The sequence below is a fragment of the Limulus polyphemus genome, unplaced genomic scaffold (assembly GCF_000517525.1).
Source record: "Limulus polyphemus unplaced genomic scaffold, Limulus_polyphemus-2.1.2 Scaffold331, whole genome shotgun sequence".
Lineage (NCBI taxonomy): Eukaryota > Metazoa > Arthropoda > Merostomata > Xiphosura > Limulidae > Limulus > Limulus polyphemus.
This window is the reverse complement of record NW_013665941.1, coordinates 206571-229904: the sequence shown is the minus strand read 5'-3', so window position 1 is coordinate 229904 and position 23334 is coordinate 206571. Positions and strand designations below refer to the sequence as shown.

The 23334-nt window shown below is 34.3% G+C and overlaps 1 protein-coding gene across 6 annotated transcripts in view; it reads right to left on the bottom strand.

Moving 5' to 3' along the window:
* LOC106457441 (trichoplein keratin filament-binding protein-like) overlaps positions 1-23334 on the bottom strand; it is a 50042-nt gene that overhangs the window by 3733 nt on the left and 22975 nt on the right. For all 6 annotated transcript variants that reach the window (XM_022383382.1, XM_013916860.2, XM_022383381.1 and 3 more), the window contains exons 11-12: positions 16920-17001; positions 15527-15712 (exon numbers count right to left, since the gene is read on the bottom strand). In XM_022383382.1, coding sequence (XP_022239090.1) covers positions 15527-15712; positions 16920-17001 — 268 coding nt within the window. The remainder of the gene's footprint in view (positions 1-15526; positions 15713-16919; positions 17002-23334) is intronic.

Sequence of the window (23334 nt, the reverse complement as noted above, 5' to 3'; positions counted from 1 at the left end):
AGAAACTGTAGAAGGGATCCTGTGAGCAACTGCCGAGCCACAGCAAACCATAGCAGAGCCCACAGAGTCACCTGATTTCAAACCATCCGTATAAACGGGAATAGAAGAATGGTTCAAAAGGTGTTCAGAAAGAGAAAGATGGTACTTCCAATCGATGGTATCTGCCTTTCTCAGATGATTCAAAGAAAGGTCACATTCGAGGATGGTAATAAGCCATGGTGGAATGGGCTGATCATTGGGGACAGCAACGTCATCCAATGCCAGACCCAATTCAGCCAGATGTGCCTTGATACAAAGGCCAAAGATAGGAATTGCAACCACCTGTTCTGAAAGAGCACAGCCCACTGAGACCCAATCCCAGGTGGGATGCTGTGGTAAGGACAGAAGCTTGGTAGCATACTGTAGAAAAATTTGCATATGGCAGAGGTGAAGAGGAGGTTCATGGGCATCAGCGTACAATTTCTTTCGTTCTTTCACACCGGAACTTGGTGTCCCTCAGGGCTGTGTCTTGTGTGTGAAACCTTTCAGCATCAAGATCAATGCTATCATTACACAACTTCCTCCTACTGTTGCTAACAGAATCTATGCTCACGACTTCCACATATCATGTAGGTCATCGAGCATGAGGTTTATTGAGCACCAGCTTCAGACTGCTCTCAATTACTTGTTGAAGTGGACCACAGCAGACGGTTTTTCTTTTTCCAAAACCGTTTGCATGCCGTCTTCATCCCGATCCCAAACTTCGTCTTGGTGATATTGTTCTTCTCGTGGTCCGTAAGGCAAAGTTCTTGGGGCTTATCTTTGACTGTAAGGTTACTTTCATTCCTCACATAAAGCAGCTACCCGTCAAGTGTACAAGGGCACTGAACACCCCATGTCCTCTTTTCCACCTCTTGGGGAGTAGATCAGTATTCTAAACTCAAGATCTATCGTGAACTTATTCAATCCAAACTGGACTATGGGTCTCTGGTTCTGCGAGGACCTCAGCCTTGAAGTTGCTGGACCTCATTCACCATCTGGGGCTTTTGTTCTGCACGGGGGCTTTCCACACTTCTCCAGTCCGAAAGTGTCGAACCCACACTAACTCGGAATCGCCTGTTCAGTAAAATGTTCTGAATAAAAATGGGTAGATGGCCACGCAACCCATATGAGTGAAGGTCCCGCAAAATGCTGTACCTCCACATAGTGTCGTAAGCCTTCTCAAGATCGAGGGAAAACAGAAACAAGATGTTCCATCATGAGAATCAGATGGTCCATGGTGGAGTGCTGTAGACAGAACCCACACTGGGTGGGCGAGAAGAGGTTGTTTGATTGAAGGAACCAAACAAGACGAGCATTAACCATCCTCTCTAAGACCTTACAGAGACAGCTATTCAAAGCAATTGGACAATAATTAGAAGGAATCTTAGGATTCTTCCCAGGCTTAGAAAAAGGAAGAACAATAGTCTGGTACCAAGCATCAGGAAAAATGTTCTCCTGCCAGATCTTATTAAAAAGAACTAAAATAATAGCAAGAGAGGCAGGAGAGAGATGGCACGTCATCTCATAGTGAACATCATCAAGTCCGACTGATGTACTTCTAGACTGATGAAGAGGAAATTTGAGTTCCACCAGTGTAAGGCGCAATTATAGTCACGGAGACGATCAGCCCGAAAGGAAAGAGGCAATTGCTCTGCTCAAGCCTTGATGGCCAAGAAGGCATGGGAAGAAACAGAAGTGCTGGATGCACGAGAAAAGCTCTCCCCGAGAGTATCAGTGATGTTCTGTACATCAGCAACTTCCTGGCCATTGGAGAGTAATATGGAAAGGGGATGGGAAGAATAACCTGCCTTGACATGGGCAGGTGAACGTGGTGTTGTAAACGTCAAAATACGAACCTTGGTAGGCAGCATAATTCCTTCTTTACGAGTGGAGATACGTCGCACAGCAGAAACTCCTTGGCTGGAGAAACCTGCGAGGATCTCCGACTAGGGGATGTTCTTCACATCCCTCTCAACAATAACTCGTCAATTCAAAGTAGCATGAAGAATAACCTCAATTGGTATATCCCCAACGACCTTTGAGTTCAAGAGGAGTTCACTGTGTTTAGGTGTAGATGTTTCCACCAAGATGTCCCCAGAACTTAGCTTCTTAACTGACTTTGGAGAGCCAGCAAGCTTCTCTAACCCCTTCTGAATAAAAAAGGGAAACATTTGCCCTAAAGGTTTGTCTGACAAGGAATGCAAGATCAATAAAATGAGGTACAGGTTCAGAATGGGTTGAAAATTGCTTGTTAAGGTTTTCAAAATGTGATATTTTACTAATTAGCTGTTTTTAACCTTTTTTTTAGGATTTGGGGGATCCATAACGAAAGGAGAAAGATTCAGTGCCCACCGACCCCACCCACCACGAGGTCCTACGAGGGGACGCTCTACAATGGCAAACAAGTACAATGTAACAACACCAGAGTTTCGTAAGCACTATACCCAAACACCAGCATCAGACACAATGTCCACAACACCCGTTGAGAACGCTCAATACTGGTACTCAGTTGACCCTGGTCCAACAGGGCTAGCCGATTGACCCTGGGGGCCAGCCGTCTAAAGGAATTCAAGACCAAGGTGGTGTGGTGCAGTGCCCCAGACCACTCAACCATCAGGATGCTCTCCTTCACGGGTCGCCACCCACAGCAAACACGTGGATGGATGTTCAGATGAGGGGACCTCCCAGGGAAAATTCTGTAATTTCGGTTTACTTCCTCTGGGAGGTCCCCTCACCACGTACAGGAATTCACCTCGAGGGGAAATCATTACAGAAGGATTATTCAACCTTCACTTTAAACATATGGAAAAAATATTAATACATTTGACAGCAAGCTAAATATATGAAAACGTTGGACGGCATTGACAAGTTTTATAAATAATTTGTTTACCGACACTGCACAATACTACTTGTTGTTTTAGCGGCAAGCCACAGAATGGACTATCTCCGTTCTGTCCACCGCGGGGAACTGAACCCCGGAGTTGAGCGTTGTAAGTGTGTAAGCTGCCGGGGAACTGCAGAATACTAACTATGCATGTTCAATATATGATGACACATTAAAACAACAGAGGCAGAGTTCTTGGTAAGTTAACTGAAATCTATTGAAAGACTAACAAAGGCATTTATACTCTTAACACCATTGGGAAATTTTCCTTGAATGTGTATGGAGGTGGTCTCATAAGTTCATAATAGAAATTTTACTTATAAAAAATGGGAAAGTTTTAACACAAATTTTTCAACGAGGTAAGGTATCAAACAATACTTTATATATTTTATATTATCTCTTAAAATTAAATTTCTCTTATAAAAGTTTGAGACATTTCACTGAATTTGGATATTAAATTGACACATTACAAGACCTTTCTCTGAGAGTCTCTAAATTTATACATTTAATATTTTCTCATCTTAAACAAGTTTACTGTGGGATAAAATTTAATGAAACTAAAGATAAAATGTGAACGTGGTTTATGTAAAAGTTGTATAAATATTTTTTAAATTTTATGCAAATTTTAAATACCAACGTTAAAACAGATTTCTCTATAGCGCCATGTTTGAATAAAAGGTATAAAAATTTGTGAACGTAAGAAAAGACGCCTTCCTTCTTCATGTATATTCTTTGAATCTGATGACCACACCTGTATAACTGGAAACTAAACATTTAATTAGGAGCTTCTTCTCGATCGGATTTTAGGTCGTTGCTTGAGTGACCTGGAAGGGTCAGGTGCTAGTGAAGACCTCGTCTTCCCCCCTTAACTTATATTTCGGAAAAATGATAAATGTTTTACATCACAAGATCAAGATTCATACGTTACGCGGGTAATTGTTCTGATCCTTCTTCCTGTTTCAAGGTCACGGTTTCATGGTTGTATAAAAGTCCTACACTTCACAAACAGTTACGTTGGCAAAATCAACAGTTCTCACTTAAGTTATTATTTCACATAAATACCCTTTAAATACACTTTTTGTATCTTAATTTAAGTCGTATTTTTAGGTGCTAGCTATAGGTGGCCTTTTTCTTATGATAGACATTGAGTGCAGAGAGGATTAACAATCAGAATTTGTTTGTTGAATTTTGCGCAGAGTTATTCGCGAGATTTCTGCGCCAGCCATCCTTAATTTTGAAGTGATTAGCTGTCTTCCTTCTAGTTTATCAATGCCACCAACCATCAATTCGTGGGCTACTATAGTCGAATAGCCACTCTTACAACGCACCCACAGCCTCAAAGCACAGATAACGTATTTTTTTTTTTTTTTTTACGGTTAACGGGGTGCGACCATGAAATCTTGGACCCACAGTCGAACACGCTAACCACTGGCCGCGCTCTGCCGATAACAATCAGAAATGAAATAAAACGTACACAACAACAGCTGATTGTCAGTACGGACTCTCCAAAAATAATTCAAGGCTTTTGGAAAACGAACGTTATATTGTTCAGCAGAAAGCTACACAACGGGTTATTTGTGTTCTGCCCACCACAGGGCTCGACCTCGTTATAAGCCCTACAGCTTAGCGTTGGCTCAGCAGAGGTTTCGATTTCTCTTTATAAATGTTTGAAGCATATTCCGAATAATATGCCCGGTATATCGAAATAATTATTTAAAGCAATTTAGACGATTAAACTACAAAAGTAATCCAGAGCTAACAAGAGTGGTGCCATCTATAGAGCACTAGGAACTTTATATTGAATTTCAATAGTAATTACTAAAAGACTAAGCTCTTGTTGGTACATCATCTACTTGTATTGGTTATGGAAAACTAGTTTTTGTAAGTTTTATTTTTCATTTGCATGGTTTTAATGAATTTGACTATGCGTATAAGAACACGTGGTACGCATCTCTTAAATCCCTCGTAAAAAAAAAATCATGTATCGGATTCGAGGAATCGATCACAAAGGATCCTGATACTTACATAAAAGACAAAGTTATTAAACGCTTCATTCTCTAGATTCTTCAACTATTTTCATGCTCTAATGCAGGAGTCCAAGAAAACCACAAAGTCTTGAGTGCTTACTAAGCTCTTCCAAACTATAATTAACGGACGTTTGATTGTTCTTATGATGTGAAGTTCTACCTTTCTATTTAAACATAATTTTGCAACACATTTTTCTCTATTCATTTTTTAAAATTAATTCATCTTATATGTGTGTGTGTGTGTGTGACATACATATAAACAGACTGAGTGAATTCTGTTGATAGATTTTTATTGCATGCTTCGAGATCCAAACTTTTTCAGGCATTATACCGTATGTATACACTAGCATTTATGAATGAACCGTTGGTTTACTCGCATACAAGAATAATTAAGTAAAACCTAACAAGAAGAAAAATAAGATGCTACATGTATAGATAGATAGATAGAGGCGTGTTATTGGGAAGGACCAAGACGAATATTTTTAAATTTTCTCTCCTGATTAAAAGTACGGCAGAACTACCACCTACAAGATAATAAATTTGTTCACTCTACTGCCGCCCGGCTCTAACCTGTCACACTTGTACATTACGCGAGAAGACGAATTACTCCAGGCTGAACTCACGCATCCTCGACCCTCTATATACCCAGCTACTACGAAAACCCAATTTACACGAAAATAGTTTTGGAAGACTCGTTCAAACCCGTGAACTATAACAAACCTGCCGAAAGCTATAACATCTACTAGATCTAGACGGTTACTTTGAGAGAAGCGCAAATGTATACATGTTTGACAAAAATTTACGCGGCTACGAATGCATAGGTTCTCTTCAAGCCGAGCTGAAGACTTTTTTATACACTGTTAATTATTTTCTACTGGGGGTATGTACGTAAACATTTTTGTTCATCAACTAATCACGTTCTTGGTGTCAAAATATCACGCACACCTGAACAACCATACGGGTTTGAGGCTTCCGTGTACGTAAGTACGTATGAGGATTTGGTCTCTTAACCTGAATTAACCAATCAACGAAACGTTTATTATAGTTAGCATCTTTGCTCGTTTCAGATTAGTATAAACTTGAATATGATTTAAGCTAATTTAATCTTCCTTGGATTTCTACTATTCTAAACAAAACATGTTGTGCGTAATCCACACAGAAAAAAAAACGGACCAGCTTAATTAAATACATCAAAAGTAATAAGCGTACAGAGAAGTTCTTTCAAAAGATTGAAATCAGAATTTTAATGTTACACGCGTTTTCATATATTATAAAACCAATATTTTAAAAATTCACACAATCTGAATCTCCTTAAAGATAATAAACTGGAATTCATACACGTGCATTAAATTTTGGGCAAGGCTGTCTTGTTGACCCTTTCACTGCGGTAGCAGTGTTTATTCTCCGTGCGGAACTTTTTTTTTATAAGTTGCGGTTTTTTGCTACATAGTTTCAAAGCCACTAAAATAGGATGTTCATGATTTCATGGTCGAATCCTTTGTCTGGCACATCATGTTCATCTATCTTTTAGTAGCACTCAAAAATCGCTTACGTGACATTTTAAAGCCTACTCTAAGTCAAGTAATTTATTCATCTTGATTACGTATATGATACACACATTTTACAGGCATCCAGTATTAAAAATTTATGTGGTGCTTCCCCGACATTCACAGATTATATTTTTCTGAAATGATAGAGAAGAAACCTCCTTGTACAAAAGTGAATACATGGTTGATCCTGTTTTCGTTTTTTTTAGTTCATCATGGCTAAACAACAATATACACCTAAAGAAGTAAAACAGTGCTTGTCGTAGAAGCCCTAGGACTTATCTCAAAACGTCTATGAAAGCACAATATCCTGCTGATGATATGCGATAGTCACGTGGCCTACACAGCATATAACCATTAGAACACTTGGGGATTTCCCTGGAATGCGTTATATGCATATCCATAATATATAAATATGTGTGGGATATAAGGAAAGAATGGTGTTGTATATTCTACAACACAACGCACACATACAAACATATATCATGTCGTAGACCCTACGACACAACCCAGCGAAAGGGTTAATGAAGTGACGTTGTCAAAAATTATTACTGTCTGCGGTTCCTGAACGCCATTACAAGACTGCCAGCGGGTTCAACTGCCCCAGAAACACTGATGCAGTAAAATTCACACTGACATAACGAGTGGTTGAAGAAAGAGAGAAAAGAAAAGATAGAAAAGGGTCAGCGCCTCCAGCTGTCGAGAACACGTTCACTTCCCCTGCCAATCTTGTTTCTCGGTGCGTCAGAACAGTAATGCAGGGAAGTCAACCACAAGGGGGAGTAAGAGGTAACGCCAACATAGGCAGGCTTGCGGATCGGGATTTTAATGACGTTATTTATATGCAGTTTGAGTCCCCTGGGCAAGAAGATAAAAGTTGAGCCCACCGGCTGAACGTCTGAGCGGACTGGAGAAGACAGATATGCTTCTGCTCTACAAAATAAGGTGTAGAGGTTGCCTGTTACGTGCCTGACTGATATGAGGGAAAGTTGAACAGTGCTACATTATATGAAGTAGTCTTGAGTTATAAGTTACAAAAATGTACGTTTCACTCTATATTCTGCACGATAGGATGGCAAGGCCTGAAAAAAAAAACTCTAGTGGACATACCGTACTAATTTCTTGTTGGGATCAAGAACAGCACGATGAGAAAAAGAATAGATCGTACACTATACAAACTTTAATCTTTACTTTATGCATGACATTGTTTTTTATCCTTTTTTTTAACTTTAAAAGGTTTAATCGTCGCCCACTTTGGCACAATATGTCACATACGATACCTCACACGTCACAATACGAAACAGTTAAAACTAGAAACCAGATTACGAGCTAAGGTATTCAGCAGGCTAAGAAATTATGTCTTTGTAGTTTGTATTTATGACAAAGCTACTACGGGTACCTGACGCCGTCCCTAATTTTAGACTAATTACTTGTGAGAGTGCAGCCATTCAGCAGCACCCTACCGCCAACCATTCACACTAAAGGGTTCACAAACACTCTTATAACCTACCCACAGCGGGAATATTTTGTGGTGTCGCACGGATTCGAACACGGCTCGCTATCTCCGAAATACAGAGCTCTACCATAAGACCAACACGTGCCCCCCCCCCCCCAAAAAAGTGCTTGTTTGTTTGTTTTGAATTTCACACAAAACTACACGATGGCTATCTGCGCTAGCCGTCCCTAATCTAGCGGTGCAAGACTAGAGGGAAGGCAGCTAGTCATCACCACCCACCGCCAACTCTTGGGTTACTCTTTTGTCAACGAATAGTGAGATTGACCGTCACATTATAACGCCCCCACGGCTGAAAGAGCGAGCATGTTTGGTGGGACGGGGATTCGAACCCGCGACCCTCAGATTGGGAGTCGAGCGCCATAACCACCTGGCCATACCGGGCCAAAACGAAAAAAAAAGTGTCTCTGTTACAAGAAGCAGTTGTGAGTCAGTCAATAACGAAACACTGTGATTAGCTTCATGTGATATATTACCAAAATGTCTAGGCTTAAAGACTTCACTTTCAATAGAATCAGCATTTTGAACATTATAACTCTTGTTAATCTAAAAACAACACAAATAAAATATAACATATATGGATATTATAATGCTTTCTACATGTGCTTTAACAACGACTGATATAAATTACGTCTTCATATTCCCTACGTTCGCTCGTGTATATGCGTGCGCAAATATGTGATAAACTTAGCGAAGTACCAGATACTATCTTACTAGCCGTTGAATGGTGATGGGATAGTTTGTTTACCTTCATTTCTTAGCGTAATTTATAATTTAAATCTATTTGTTTATTTAAGTGAGACTAGGAGTTTGATGAATCAGTTCTAATGAATACGATTTCATATTTATAATTTGTTAATGCCTAAATGAAACAAACACTGAATATTCATTTGACGACGATGACTTTATCGCGATCTAGATCCTTTCCGATATCAGGTTTGATATTCCACCTCTTCCTGCATTTTAAGTCTCGTTTGGTTTGTTTTGAATTTCGCGCAAAGCTACACAAGGGTTATCTGCACTAGCCATCCTTAATTTAGCAGTGAAAGACTAGAGAGAAGGTAGCTAGTCATCACCACCCACCGCCAACTCTTAGACTACTTTTTTACCAACGAATAGTGGGAATGACTGTCATATTATAACGACCCCATGGCTGAAAGGGTGGGCATGTTTGGAGGGATGGGGATTTGAACTCGCGAGACGAGCGCCCTAACCACCTGGCCGTGCTAGGCCTTTAAGGCTCGACTATGCAATGATCGCAATCCCAAACTTTAAGAATATTTCCTCATATTATTCCAGGATTACGTTTGTTAATTTGTTATTTCAAACTATTCGCACTTGAATATATAAAATCATACTTAAATACAAAACACTCATTGTACTAGAAAGAAGTGAATATAAAAACACGTGTTTATAAATATTAGAATAGTTATATTAATTTTAAGATCTAAGGGAAAAACAGCGTTAAAATAGCATCTCCTTACATTAGATATTGTAATAGAACTATTCAGCTAATGTAGTCCAAAACCAAAAAAAACTAAAGCAAAAACTGCATTACGGGAGAGGTGAGATTACTGTAGTAAAGAGGTTTCTGCAGAAAGAGAAACCAGTCAACGGTAGGGTTATGTCGTCTCTAATAATTAACCTCCAATTGTAATTCTATGTAGAAGAAGGAAATATAAAATATACAGTATAAGAAATGAATAAAACATACAGGTGATACATATATTGGAGCCACAAAGAACAAGTAATTGCAACTAAATAATACATTTATCATTAGTACAGAAAACACAAAAGCAAAGTGAACGAGTTGTACAATGCACTAATACTTTATATTAACTTTCAACTGAGTAGTACATCTAGTGTTTGTACTACCATAACTTTATCAATGTATGATTGTGAAATATTGTTACAAATGTCCTGTATTAACTACTCTTTAAACCTCTGCCATATTGTTTGGTTACCTTTGACCTTCTCAGTTCCATATAAGTCCAGAAAGTCTTAATAATATTAATATCGGAACCTTGTGCAGCCAACCCACGGTTGCAAAAGTTCTAATGCCATCTTTTTACCAGTTATGTTTCACCGCATTTGCTGCATGCTTGAGATCACTGTCTCAGAGGATGGTGAGACCCTGCCAATTAGATCTTGTTCCTGAAGGAATAACATGACAAATAAGAATGTGATTGTACCTGTCAGCAGTCAGGGTGTCATCAGTCGTGTGCCGATTTCCACCATCGCTGACTGAGATGCATCTCACACTTGTATTGGTTCTCCAAAATGTTTCAGAGCAGATCTCGTAAGATGACCATGGTAGCATTCTCTTCTCCACCATCGACAAACTATCGTTGACTATAGCCAAGTAATTTGAACTTGGACTTAACTGTAAAGAACACATTTCTTCCACGTTGCTCATCTCATAGGTTGATGTCTGATGCCCATTCTAGAATTTTAGTTTGGTTATCCCTCCTAAACTGTGGTTTTTGAGCAAATGCATATCCACTGAACCAACTTCGTGCAAACGTGCATCTTAGTTCTAGAGATGATATTAAAATATTAACACCTGTACTTACAGCTAGGTCACTGGCAAGATTTCTACTGAATTATCGTGTATCATGTAAAGAGCATAAACTGATTTACTTAATATCACTTTCAAGAGTTTGGGCTTTCTACCTCGATCACTTCTATTATCAACAGTATTTACTAGTTTCACACACTCTAAATATTGCCTCTAACGAAACATGAAATTTCGCTTCAATCTGTCGTATGGAACAGCCTTCATCAGCCAAAACTTTGATTTACGTTTGCATTAGCACACTACTGCTGGGAATAATATGACTGCCTGTAATTTTATAGACATTATATTGGTGTAGAACTGTCTGATTGACTGGATAACAGCCAATTATAGTGTAAGCTATCAAAAGATGACTGTACTCTGGTGCAGTATTTTCATACAACAGTAAGAGAACAATCCCGCAGTATTTGCATTTTGTACTCATTCACTGTTTCTATAAGTATTTTTAACAGTTTATACATAATAATAATGATATAACGTGCGTTTATAAACGATAAGATCTTTAAATACGTATATACATTAAACTTTTGGTGTCTATAAGGTTGTTTGTCGAAGAATTCGGTATATCGACCAAACGATCGTAGTGAATATATGTATACTGCGGGCTACTGGCTGTATACTTCTGTATACTTTTGACTGTCAAAAATCACAAAAATGCTGAGTTTTAAGGTGGAAGGACGTTCTGATCGAACAATTTATAAACTTCCATAATAACCCGGCGAACACAAATACATTTACCTTCTTAAACTAACAAAAATTACCTTACAGGACTCTTTGTTTACCATAAAATTATTAGTTACCATAACGTTCTTCAGTCTATTCTAAAGAATAAGAACTTAAAAGTACTTGTCTCATTTCTACCACTTCCAAAACACGATATCTAATAAGATTATTTATAAGTACGGAGATGCTTATTAATTGAACATTAGTATACAAATGCTAAAGACAGTTTTATGTTAATCGCTGAATCATTTCTTAAAAATTATGGACCATGGGTAGTTAAGAATGACATACTTTACTTTATCTAGGCTTAACTGACAATCTACCCTCGAAATAATAACTTTCAAAATGAAAAAACAGACATTTATGAAATTAAATATTTTCACATTTGTACACACACTAAAAATATACTATAAGTATTGAATCGTAAAACAACTGCAATAAACAGTTATGACATCTTCGTATGTCATTACATCACCGATTCTAGAAACAATAAATTAGCGCCATCTATCAATATAACCAAACTATGCTTTCCAGATTCCGTGCCACAAATTTTTTTAAAAATATTAACAGTAAAGAAATAATTAAAATTGCTTAAGTCCACTTTACCTTTAAATGTTTTTATGGGAATTAGATCTGTCACATTGTCTTGTGAAGAGAAGAAAAAAATAGTATGGAAAAAATATCAAACTTATCTTCTGTTTGTGCTTTTTGAATCATTTATTGTCCTTTAAATATTTAAAACAATTTTTTCCTAAATACATGTTAAATTATTTCATTAATAGAAATAATAACAAAAAATGGTTTGTAATAATGACTACACGCTGAAATTCGGCATGATTAATTTTCCAATACACAATTACTGTGCTTCTCAGTGTTCAATAGCATTTACTTTTAATATATACTTGTCTTATTTAAATACCGTATAATTGCTAACTATCAAAGTTGTTTTTTTTAATACACCATTTATGCAAGCATAATAAATAAACTCTGCACTAGTAAATAATTAACTATAACGTATGTTGAAACACACCCAACACATACCGTTCTGTTTTCGTAAGGGAAAGAAATTCTGAGAAATAAATAAAAAAAAAGGGAGGTAACTTTGAATTCTTTTAGTCATAGAACCAAGATTCCATTTCTGTCTCTAATAACAATGTCGTTGAAAAAAATAAAATAAAAACATTTAAGTTGTGAGATTTTGGTCTTAATTTTGAATTTTTATGAGAGTGGTGAAACAAGAAAACACACCTCGTTATCTTTATTACTTCATTATATCATTTCCTTCAAGTAAATTTAATTTTCAAAATTTATATCAAACCTTTCAAATCAAAAGCTAAGCTAAAACAATTATTATATAAAGTTTGTGGTATCAACACATCCGCGGTGCAATTAAGATTCCTCGTGAACATAAAAGCTCATAGTTACTAGTGCTACACGCACACACACCAACCAGTTTTGAAAACATTGTATAGGTGTTACTAAGTTTCTGAATGATGTAATAGCCGTTTGGTTTCGTTTGTTTTAAATTTATGCTCTAGCTGTCCCTAATTTAGCAGTGAAAGACAAAGGGGAGGGGGTCATCACCACCCACTACCAACTCTTAGGCTACTCTTTTACCAACGAATAGTCACTTATAACACCCCCACAGGTGAGACGGAGATTCGAACCCGCGGCCCCTGGATTGCGAGTCAAGCACCCTAACCACCCGCCATGCCAGGCCATTATCCTTTTATTTTACATATAATTTCAAAAATAACATTGTAAGAAAATGAAATGAAGCTTATGGGTCACTCCATTTTATAATTTATACAATGCAAAGAAAAATCCTCGAAACAATTGTCAATCCTTAAAACAAACAAAATTTAGCCTAACATCATAGTCTTCTTTACATGATAAAAAACCACAAACAGTCACATTGTTCATATTTTTAATTCCGTCTAAATTTAAAAAAAATCATTTATCACAATTTACGAATGACATCAAGTGAGTTCATTTATTTTATTCATGCGTTAAGTATATACGAAAATCTAATTTTTAACTTTTGTAGCCCACTAGCTAAAAGAAGACACCTTAAATATTGTGATGCTTGAAACGAGTTGTATCAAAGTTTCATTAAAAGGTCTCTACATCTATGGCGCATCACAACAATAGTAATCATTTCGGAAAATACAATTCAAATATTTGCCAGAAAAGAAAGCTTGAATAATTCTTAAAATGAAAAAGTAACTGAAGAAGTAAACTTCACTAACCATTCCATTAAATTAAATTAATGTATGTAAAAAAATCACATTCTCATGATATAAAATACAAGTAAAAAGTTTTATACTATTCATTATAATGACTGAAATTCTTGATCAACAGGTTATTTTTCTACAAATATTGAAGTTTTTTTCAAATATAAGAAAAGCATGCCTTCAGTTATATTCACTGTTATTTGACTTTAGCAATATAAAAGGTTAAAATCTCAGTTTTCTTAATTTTTGAAATAATGTATTTGTCAATAAAGTAAGAAAATGTAAGCATGCTGCCTGCTAACCTAGGGAAAATATTTTGGGCTACAATCTTTTTATCAATGAAAAAAAATAATGAAGAGAAACAAAATGTAAGATATCAGATGTAAAGATTTACAGTCTGGAAAACTTTAAAACTTCATGTAAGGATAAGTAAATAAATCCACACACCTTAATATTGGTTAATGGCCATAGTGACAAGTATCAGTTTTATAAACAGAAGTTTTGGAATTAAGTGCAAGATACTAAAAAAAGTAATTGGACAAATATTTGAATCTGATAAGTCACATTCACTGTCCAATAACATGGCACATCAGTAGTGTATATCTGAAGTACTAAATGTGTTTATATATGTACTTATAATAATGATAAAGATATAATGAGTAGAAAGTCAAGTTAATTGTAGCAATGTAGTTACACTGACTAAAAAGTTTCTGGAAGAACACTGTACAATCAAACCTTCAAACAAGTCTAGCAGAGAGAGAAGAAAACATAACAATTCTACATAAAAATTAGCTCAAACACAGAACTTAGAGAGAAATTTGAAGATACTAGGAACAGAGTGAAGCAATTTATAATAACATGGATGCATAAGCATGACATAAGGAAAGAAGTACAAGTGGGTCAACCAAAGACGACTAAGCTTAAGTGCACAAGTGGGGTTCAAATTGAACTTTCCACAACCTTTCAAAGAATGCCATTCAACATGGTATTATATATTTCATGTCAAAATTATCAACTATTCATGACCTTTTTTTCAAAGTGTCTCAATGATGATTTTATTGTAGCGAATAATTTTCTGTTAATTTATGTAATTGTATTTAGTCATTTGTAGTTTCCTACTAATAAAATTATTAGAAACAGAAGTATTATTTTAAGTTATATGATAATTTTTAAACATATAACAGATATCTTGACAAATAATATAGAATCATTAACTGTAGGTAACAAAATTAAACTGTTTACTAAATAGTCACAGACATGCTGTCTCAGAGGTTTTCTACATTATCCCTAAGTTTGCTAACATGAGTATCCTCTTTGCCATGGTACACAACATGGCAAAGAGGTATTAAGCCCATGGAAATTTTCTTTGTTTCATGTTAAGAGCATTAATACCATCTATAAACAATAATTCTAAAACTATAAACATTAGAAGTTTTCAATTGCTTGTTTCTTTATTCCTAAGCCTTTAATAACATAAGTTTATCTCAATTCAAACAATCACAGCTGTATCTTAGGAAGAGAGAGAGAGAAAAGCATATCAATTACCACCCATTAAGTAATACTATATCAAGCTTATTTATGGTACAGGAAAATTTTGATACTGATACATTTACTGATACAAAAAGCATGAATGAAGATGACATATTTAAATTTTAACATAATTAATACAGCTGTGCAATATCATAAAAATAATACACTGTGTACAACACAATACATTTGAACTTTGAGGTACTAAAAAAAACCTTTTGACAGCAGCTGAGAATCCAATGTGTTTTTTCTACAAAGACTTAACCTAGTCTTAATTTCATACTCAGTTACAATTCTTATGTCATAAAGATGCAGAGATTGAATATTTTTAATAACAACATTACACTTCAAAAACATAATACTACAAGTGTTAAAGATACATTTCCCTTCTACAAGCTTGTGTCCATTGCAGATAAAACACACAACAACACAATTTACCCACATGAAGTCTTTAGAGCAAATGGTGTATTCCTACCTGAGATTCTAAATCTCTTTTTAACTGATCTCTCCAGGCTCTGGCATCTTGCTCTTCTTCTTTCGATCTTTTGGTAGCTAATTCTATTTCTTTCACCAACTGCTCTCTTTCTTTCAATTTCTCCTGTTGTTGCTTTAAATTTTGTTCCAACTTTTCTTCCATCTGAGCTTTAATACCAAATAATACCTAAAGACAAAGAAATTCAAATGTTTCATTAAACAATATAACACAATAATGAGGGCAACAGTACATAAACAAACAGATGATACAAAAAAATACAGTGTATAATATTATTATCACAATACAACACCTTTCAGACAACAAAATTCATATTCTCAGCAACAAAAATTTAGCTACTTTCAGAATGTGCCAACTTTTGCAAGCTAATGGTAGCAAAAATCATGTGTGTACGTGTGTGCTTATAACATCAGACTCGGGAAGTGTGTTTAGGAATGTAAAGGCATTAAATATGCTCCTCAATCTGATATAAAATTATTTATTTGGTATTAAATTTCAATTATAAAAAATGATATTAAAATATCCTATGAATTTGAATCATTAACACTTACAACATGCACAAGAGGAATGGGATCACATTACACCCTTCTTATTGAAAACCTCTCCTGAAATGTTAAAAATTATATCCAATTATATATGTTTCCTCAAATTTTTTTGGGCTATAATGTTTCTTGCTTTTCTAGATTTGGTTTTAAAAAATGTTTATACAACATAGCTGTTATAAATAATGTTTTATAACAATAAACTTTAGTAATAAGCTTCAGAATTGTGAGAAAAACCTTGGAAACCTACAACAGATAAAAGGTAGTTGAAACAGTAATATATCCCTATATTTGCTGGAAACTTGTGCTAGGCCAATTACAAACTGTTATACATTGACAGTTTTATTCTAATTTCACTATAATTCAATTTTTTATTTAGAACTGTTTGCATATTTGATCATATACTACACTTACATAAGCAGAAAGTTTAGTTTGTTTTGTTGAATTTTGCACAAAGCTACTTGAGGTATATCTGCTCTAGCCATCCTTAACTTTGAAGTATTAGACTAGAGGATGGCATCTAATAAACATCATCTGCTCTTGGGTTATTCCTGTCAGACTAAATAGCAGAATTTAACCATCATTCTTATATTGTACTCATAACCCCCAAGTATGGAGTGTGATTCTGTTCTTTTTTTGTGATAATAGGGAACAAACCATGAAACCTCGAATCCACAGTCTATCACACTAACCACTGAGCCATACTCAGCCCACGGTAAAAGGAAAAATATAATAAAGACATCTAAGTACACACATGTAGTTTCATATCTAACATGTCTTGTATTATTCACCAACGTTGTCCTAGTACCAATATTTATTGTAGATTTAGTTACCTCATTTAATAGCTTTTCACGTGCTAGTCTCTCTTTTTCCCATTCTGCCTCTCTTTTTTGCCACACTCTTTCTGCTTCTTCTCTGTAGAAAAATTTTTTAAAAAGTTACAAAATTATTAAAAATTTGTACAGCTCTTTAGTAGCATTTTTGTGACCTCCAAATAAAAAATGAAACATCTGATATAGCAATAACATTTCCTTTGTCTTAATAGTTATTCTGATTTATTTATAAATTTAACCAGATTTCATATTATTAATGGTAAGTTTGCATAACACTTTTATTTATCAAAATAATAAATTTAATGATTTTTTCCTCAGATTTTATGGTTTTATCTTTCAAAATTTATATGCGAAGTTCCTCCTAACCACAACTTAAACATTATTGTGGCTTAATCACTAAGCTTTCCATAAAACTCATTTTTTAAATTATATGAGCATACTTAGTTAAATCAATGTCCAAACTATTTTTTCAATAAAAAAAAATTACCAAAGTTTACACAAGTTTAAATTCTAAAAAGGCAAAATTATGACACCTTCTAATCTGTACTCTTAAATTGTTATGCATATAGATTAAACATGTTATGCTAACTGAAGTTCCTTTTTCTTGTAATTGTGTGGTGATACCGATAATACTCATATCATTAAAATTCTTATTTTTGAAAAAAAAACATGTATATGGTTAGATCAAATTTTCTTTCTTGCTGTTTCCTCCTGACTAAATCATAAATTATATCACAAAAATGTTTGAAAAACTTGTTCTTTAATATCTGTTTTCTTAATATGGCATAAATTAATTCTACATTAGATAAACTAACAACTTTATAAAGTTTTAAGCTGGAGGGGGGGGGGGCACACATAAGAGCCTTTAAATATTTGCACTGAACAAAGTTAGCAACCAAAGCATTTCACTGTATTAACAGTTTAATCTACAAAAAATTATCAAACTCTTTTTGAATATTCCTACCTCAGGCATTCCAGCACCTTCTGACAAAAATTTAGGATTTATTGTTAATTATTTTTGGGATAAAGTTTGGAAACTTAGGGACATTTTTGTAAGGTATTTTTTACAAACAACTAAATTACAAATGTACCTTTTTGAAACAAATAGCAATAAATAAACTTACAATTATTTTGTTTTCTTATTAATTGTTTTTTGCTCTGAATCCTAGTCTTCAGCATTGGTTACAACTACATACTTTATACTTGAAAAACAAAAATGGTTTGAATCAGTTTATTTTTTAAGTTCTATTACCTCAAATTTATAAAAGCTAAACTTATACTGCTTTTGCCATAACAATTAAAAGCTTTATCTTTCATAAGGGCTGTAAAATGACTTCTAATGGAGCTGTCTAGCCAGTTATTTATAGGAGCAAATTACTAGAGTACATTTTAACTGAGTACTTATAAACTCTAATTCAAATAAAATAGCTAATATCTCATCTAGGAATAAACACAAACCATAACTGACAGTAGAAAGCTTCAATTGGTTTAAATAGTAAATCCTAATCGAATCTATAGCATGTGTTTGATATTTTAAGCAGTAAAGCTTATTGTTGAAAGAATTATATTGTTAAAACAATAAACTGCTGCCTGTAGTAAACAAAAGTTCTAAGTCACAGATTGAAATAACAAAAGTTAAGATGAAAAAATAAAATAATTATAATTATAGGCACCATTCTTCATTCCTATTCATCTATGGTTGTAGTTGCTTGATGAGAAGAGCTTCTTTAAGTTTTCTGATAGAGTATTTGGTGGCTTTGTATAGAGAATAATGGATTCATGCCCGAAGTTATTTGTCCATGATTAGTTAAAAAAAGGATCTGCAGTTGCACATGTTGTAGTTTATAGTCAATATGTTCTCCTATCCTTATGTGTAGGGTTCTTCTGGTTTCACCAATATATGTGTGATGGCAGATATTACATGTAAGTTGATAAACAATGTTGGAGGCCATTGTATCTTTGGAAAACTGTCTATTTTTCTTCTTGTTTTATCTGTGCAATGCTAATTTCTGCATGTCATAGTTCTTGAAAATTTGCTTGATATAAAAAGGTAGATTTTCATAGTTCAAAAGAAGAGATTTCTTGTTTTTTCACTATGGTTATGATTGATTTTTTTTAATTCTTCAATAATTGCACTTCCTTGGAATCTTTTGGATGATGGGAATTCAAATTAAGTATTAGACATTTTTAAACTGGTTTGTGAAAAAAAGTAGATTGTATATTACTGTCACTATTGATTGTTAAGTTAATGTCAAGAAAATCTACAGTTCTGCTGTTATTCAAATGATAAGGGGGAAATGGAATGTGGGGTATGGAAGTTAAAAAGTGTAGACATCTAAAAGAAGAGAGGCTATGCTTCCATAGTCTAAACACCTGATTGATGTATCTAAGCCAGAGATCAAGGCCAGCATTGGTATCTTGTCAAGTGCCATTGGTACAAAAATGCGCATAAATATTACAGTATAAATACCAACTACTCAATTACCTATTGTGACTTCACTGAATTGGAGATTTGGTTTGTTGTCAAAACGAAAATATCCATTATGAAGGATAAAATGCAGAATTTTTGTGACAATGTCTATTGCCAGTCCATGCATCTCCAAATTATTCATGTGATTCGTTATGAATAAACACACTGCATTGATGCCATCTGTATAGATAGGTAGAGAACTATGACATCCAATATAAAGAGTATTGTTATGTTTGTCACTAGCGATCCTTGAATCGGGATAGCAGGTCTTGTGCATTTTTCAAGTGTGCTGGACCATAATTTAGTAAATACATTAAAACTGTATGCATATGACAGTCTTTTGTTTTTGTCTCGGTTTTTTTTTAGTGGAATCATTGCAAAGTTTTTCAAGTTCATTCTTGCCTTTTAAGTGATCAAATATATTTTATTTGTAAACGTTTCTGCTCATAACCATGAAACTTTTACATTTGCCAGATTCTTTGATAATGGTGTTATCATCTTTAAGCTTTTTAAGAGTTAACTGTTCTTGGTGATGTAAGTTAGGCTTGGCCTGATAATTTTTATGTCTTTGTAAAACATTCCTGATCTTTTTTTTTCACATCCACTATTTTCTTTTCAATATATTTATTAGCATGGGAAGTTTGCCATTTGTTTGTATCAAAAGGATGTTTATTGAGACATTTGTAAGTTGTACGAGTTGTTACATCTGTAGTTGAACAAATTTTAAGAATGGAATTAATGTCTGAATTTATGTTATCTGTTTCAATGCAGACTGTAGAAGAGGTTGAGTTGATGATACTCTATTGTATACAACAGTTATTTTCGCTGTTGTTCATAGTTAAGGAAGACTTAATTCTTTCTCTATTTTTTACAGAAATTATTCCATTGAATAGAATAAAAGGGTTTGTTCAAGGGAAGACAATGTATTCAAACACACTTAGGTGGAAAGTTTAGTTATTACTGCAAAACCAGGTCCTTTAGCTAGCAGATTCAAAGAAGTCAAGACAATGAATTCATTTTCTACTGTTATTTTTTTATTGTTGACATGTTTTCTTGGTCTTTATTAATATTTGTGATGAAAGTCTTTGGTTTGGTGGTTCATTAATCATATATACTTCTCCATTTCTTACCAATTCTTACATGATATTCTTTCCCTTCCTTACATAAAATTTCTGGTTTAATGTTTATGAGCCAAGTGTAAAAATTGGGAAACTTTTCTTAGGAGATATTTAAAATTATTTGTTTTGTTGAATTAGTCTTAGATGCTTATCTTTCTTTGCAAATAATATTGTTATTAAGTCATTTGTAACAGGAAAGAGAAACCTAATCAACCTTTTCTGTGATTTCTGATTTTCCTTCATATGATCTGGTAATTTGAAATGATTCCAAATACATTTAGGAAGAACCTTATATCAGTGACACTTGAGCTTTAATTCTTGTGAATTTAAGAGTTTATGTTTGGGTTAACTAGGTTGTACTATGGATAACATGGTTGACATTTGAAAACTCATTATTTAATTTTTGTAGTGCATATTGGAGTATAAACAACAAGTAGTAATTTATTGTTTCAACAATAAGCTTTACTACTTAACATGTCAAATGCATGCTGTAGATTCTATTAGAATTTAATATTTCAACCAACTGAAGAGCTTTGTATTGTCAGTTACAGCTGTGTTTTAGTGGAACACTCCTAAAGAAGCTTTAAATCAAAATGTTGAATGTCCAATTAAAGAAAAAAATAATTATTTTGGTGTTAAAATATCTTTTATACTCCAATATGAATTCAAGAAATTAAGTAAGAAGATAGTGACTGTTTTCTTTAAGGTCTTTGAAAACTCATTCTATATTCTCTTTCTTTTAGCATCAAATTCTGTCTTTTCTATATATTGCTTCATTTTTTTATTCTTGTTTATGCTAACTCAATAAGTCCTGAGCAACACCTACTTCATCCAATTTCTTGTCTTTCAAAGTCATTTTAAGCTATTCATTAGCTTCTTCAAATAACTTCTCTATTGATCTTAATTTTCTCCCAATTGTTTGTATTCTTCTGCCACAGATTTTTACTTATTTCTTAGTTTCATTTTTTCCAGGTTTCTGCTAGTTTCTTCAAGTTCCAGTTGCTCATTCTCTTTCTTTTTTATTCTTTTTCCAAACCTTAGCTTGTACATTATGAGCATGCCTACCTCCTTCTAGTAGTCTTTGTTAGAATTATTTCTGAAACTTTGCCCCCACTAACTTTTACTGTATCCTTCAATATTCTAAGCCCATTGAAGGAATTATCTAAGTGTTCTTTCCTTTGTAAACATTTTATTGTTTTCAGACAGGCTTCATTCACCTCCAGTATTTCCAATGGCAAGACACAAAGATGTTTTCACATATTTAGCCAGAATATTATATTATTTAGTTCCATCAGACATTTTGCTTTCTAAAACTTTGTTCCAGTAGTGATATAATCTGCCTTTCTTATCATCCTTCCAGCTTTAAGGGATATCTTTTAAGTGATATATTTCAACTCATCTGTCAACTGTGCAATTTCATACTCCTAAACTACTTAGGCATTTTTAATGTAATGTTCCTGATTTGTTTAGCTTCATTATCTTCTTTCTGCATTAAAGAATGAAGACACCATTTATTCCTCAGCAGGTCATTCTCAAAAGGAAGTTTCTTCTGAAGATACTTCGTCACAGTCTGCAAAAAGTTCCTCATGTTTGCAGTGGCCAGTTTTTAAAGTTTGAGCTTCCCTTACAACAATGATCATGTAGATTCCCTAATTTCCATGACAACTAATTTATCCTGTTCTTCAACAACAACCAACAGAAGTTTCTTTCCATATTATACTGAAACAACACTGCTTTTCAAAAATCTGAGCATAATAAGACATTTTTGAATACTCAATGTGTACTAAGGATCCTCTCTTGTTAAAATATATTAAGAATATATCAGAGATTACAAGCCCATGAGAAAGTGTATTTGTGCCAATGTTGATGGTGTCTTCAGCAGTCAACAGATACGAGGGTACCATTTATTTTTGTCAAGAAGTTTGGTTGTTTTGTTGCTCTGAGCTGTCTTTAGTTGTACTATCAAGAAATATCCAAGTATAGGTTCTCTGTTTTTAAGAATCAGTTGCAATGCAGGCAGTCATGTCAACCATCTTCATTACATGTGTATAAGGAACAATTCTTTGTCAAATCCAACTTACTCTTTCACCTCTTGAAAATCTCTTTGGCAAGGTGATGACTTAAATAAGATCAGATTAATTACTAATTTCTCCATATTTCCACCATACACTTTTAGACCTTCACAAAAGGAATTGTGTACTACATGTATATTACAGGGAATTAAACCTGGCAGGCATGATATTTTTATTTCCTCATTGAACTGCTTCCAAATTTCCTTATTTACATTAGGGCTAACAGATCTGGAAACCACTTTCCTACGATATGTCTATGATTTTCTTGGAAACATCTGTATCCTTTACACGTTAAAACATCAGTTCCCTCAAGAACTTAGCAACTTCTTCTCACTCTGATATGACAAGGAGAGCACACTGTTTTCAAACTTGAGAGGTATTAGTTTCATCTTACTATGGCACAAGGTATTCAGAAAGCAAGTTCTTAAACCATCCAATATAAGGAAAGATGTCTTAGATCTACTCACTGTAAATTTCTTTGCAACAACATTTCCTGGAAACATTTTTCCAAACATTACGAGTACAAGTAATTGTTTAAAAATAACTGTTATCCTCTAAAGAACTTCTGCTTGTGTTACTCTTCGGTATTTTGATCCACAGCTATAAAAGATGTATGCTTGTTTCTTTCTCCTTCTGACACAACTGATGATTTTGCTTTAGCCAACTAGCTAAAAAAATTATTTGTCCATGTGGAGTTTTGCAAGAATATATTTCTACATTCAAATTATAATTAAAAATTTCCAAACATCATCCAA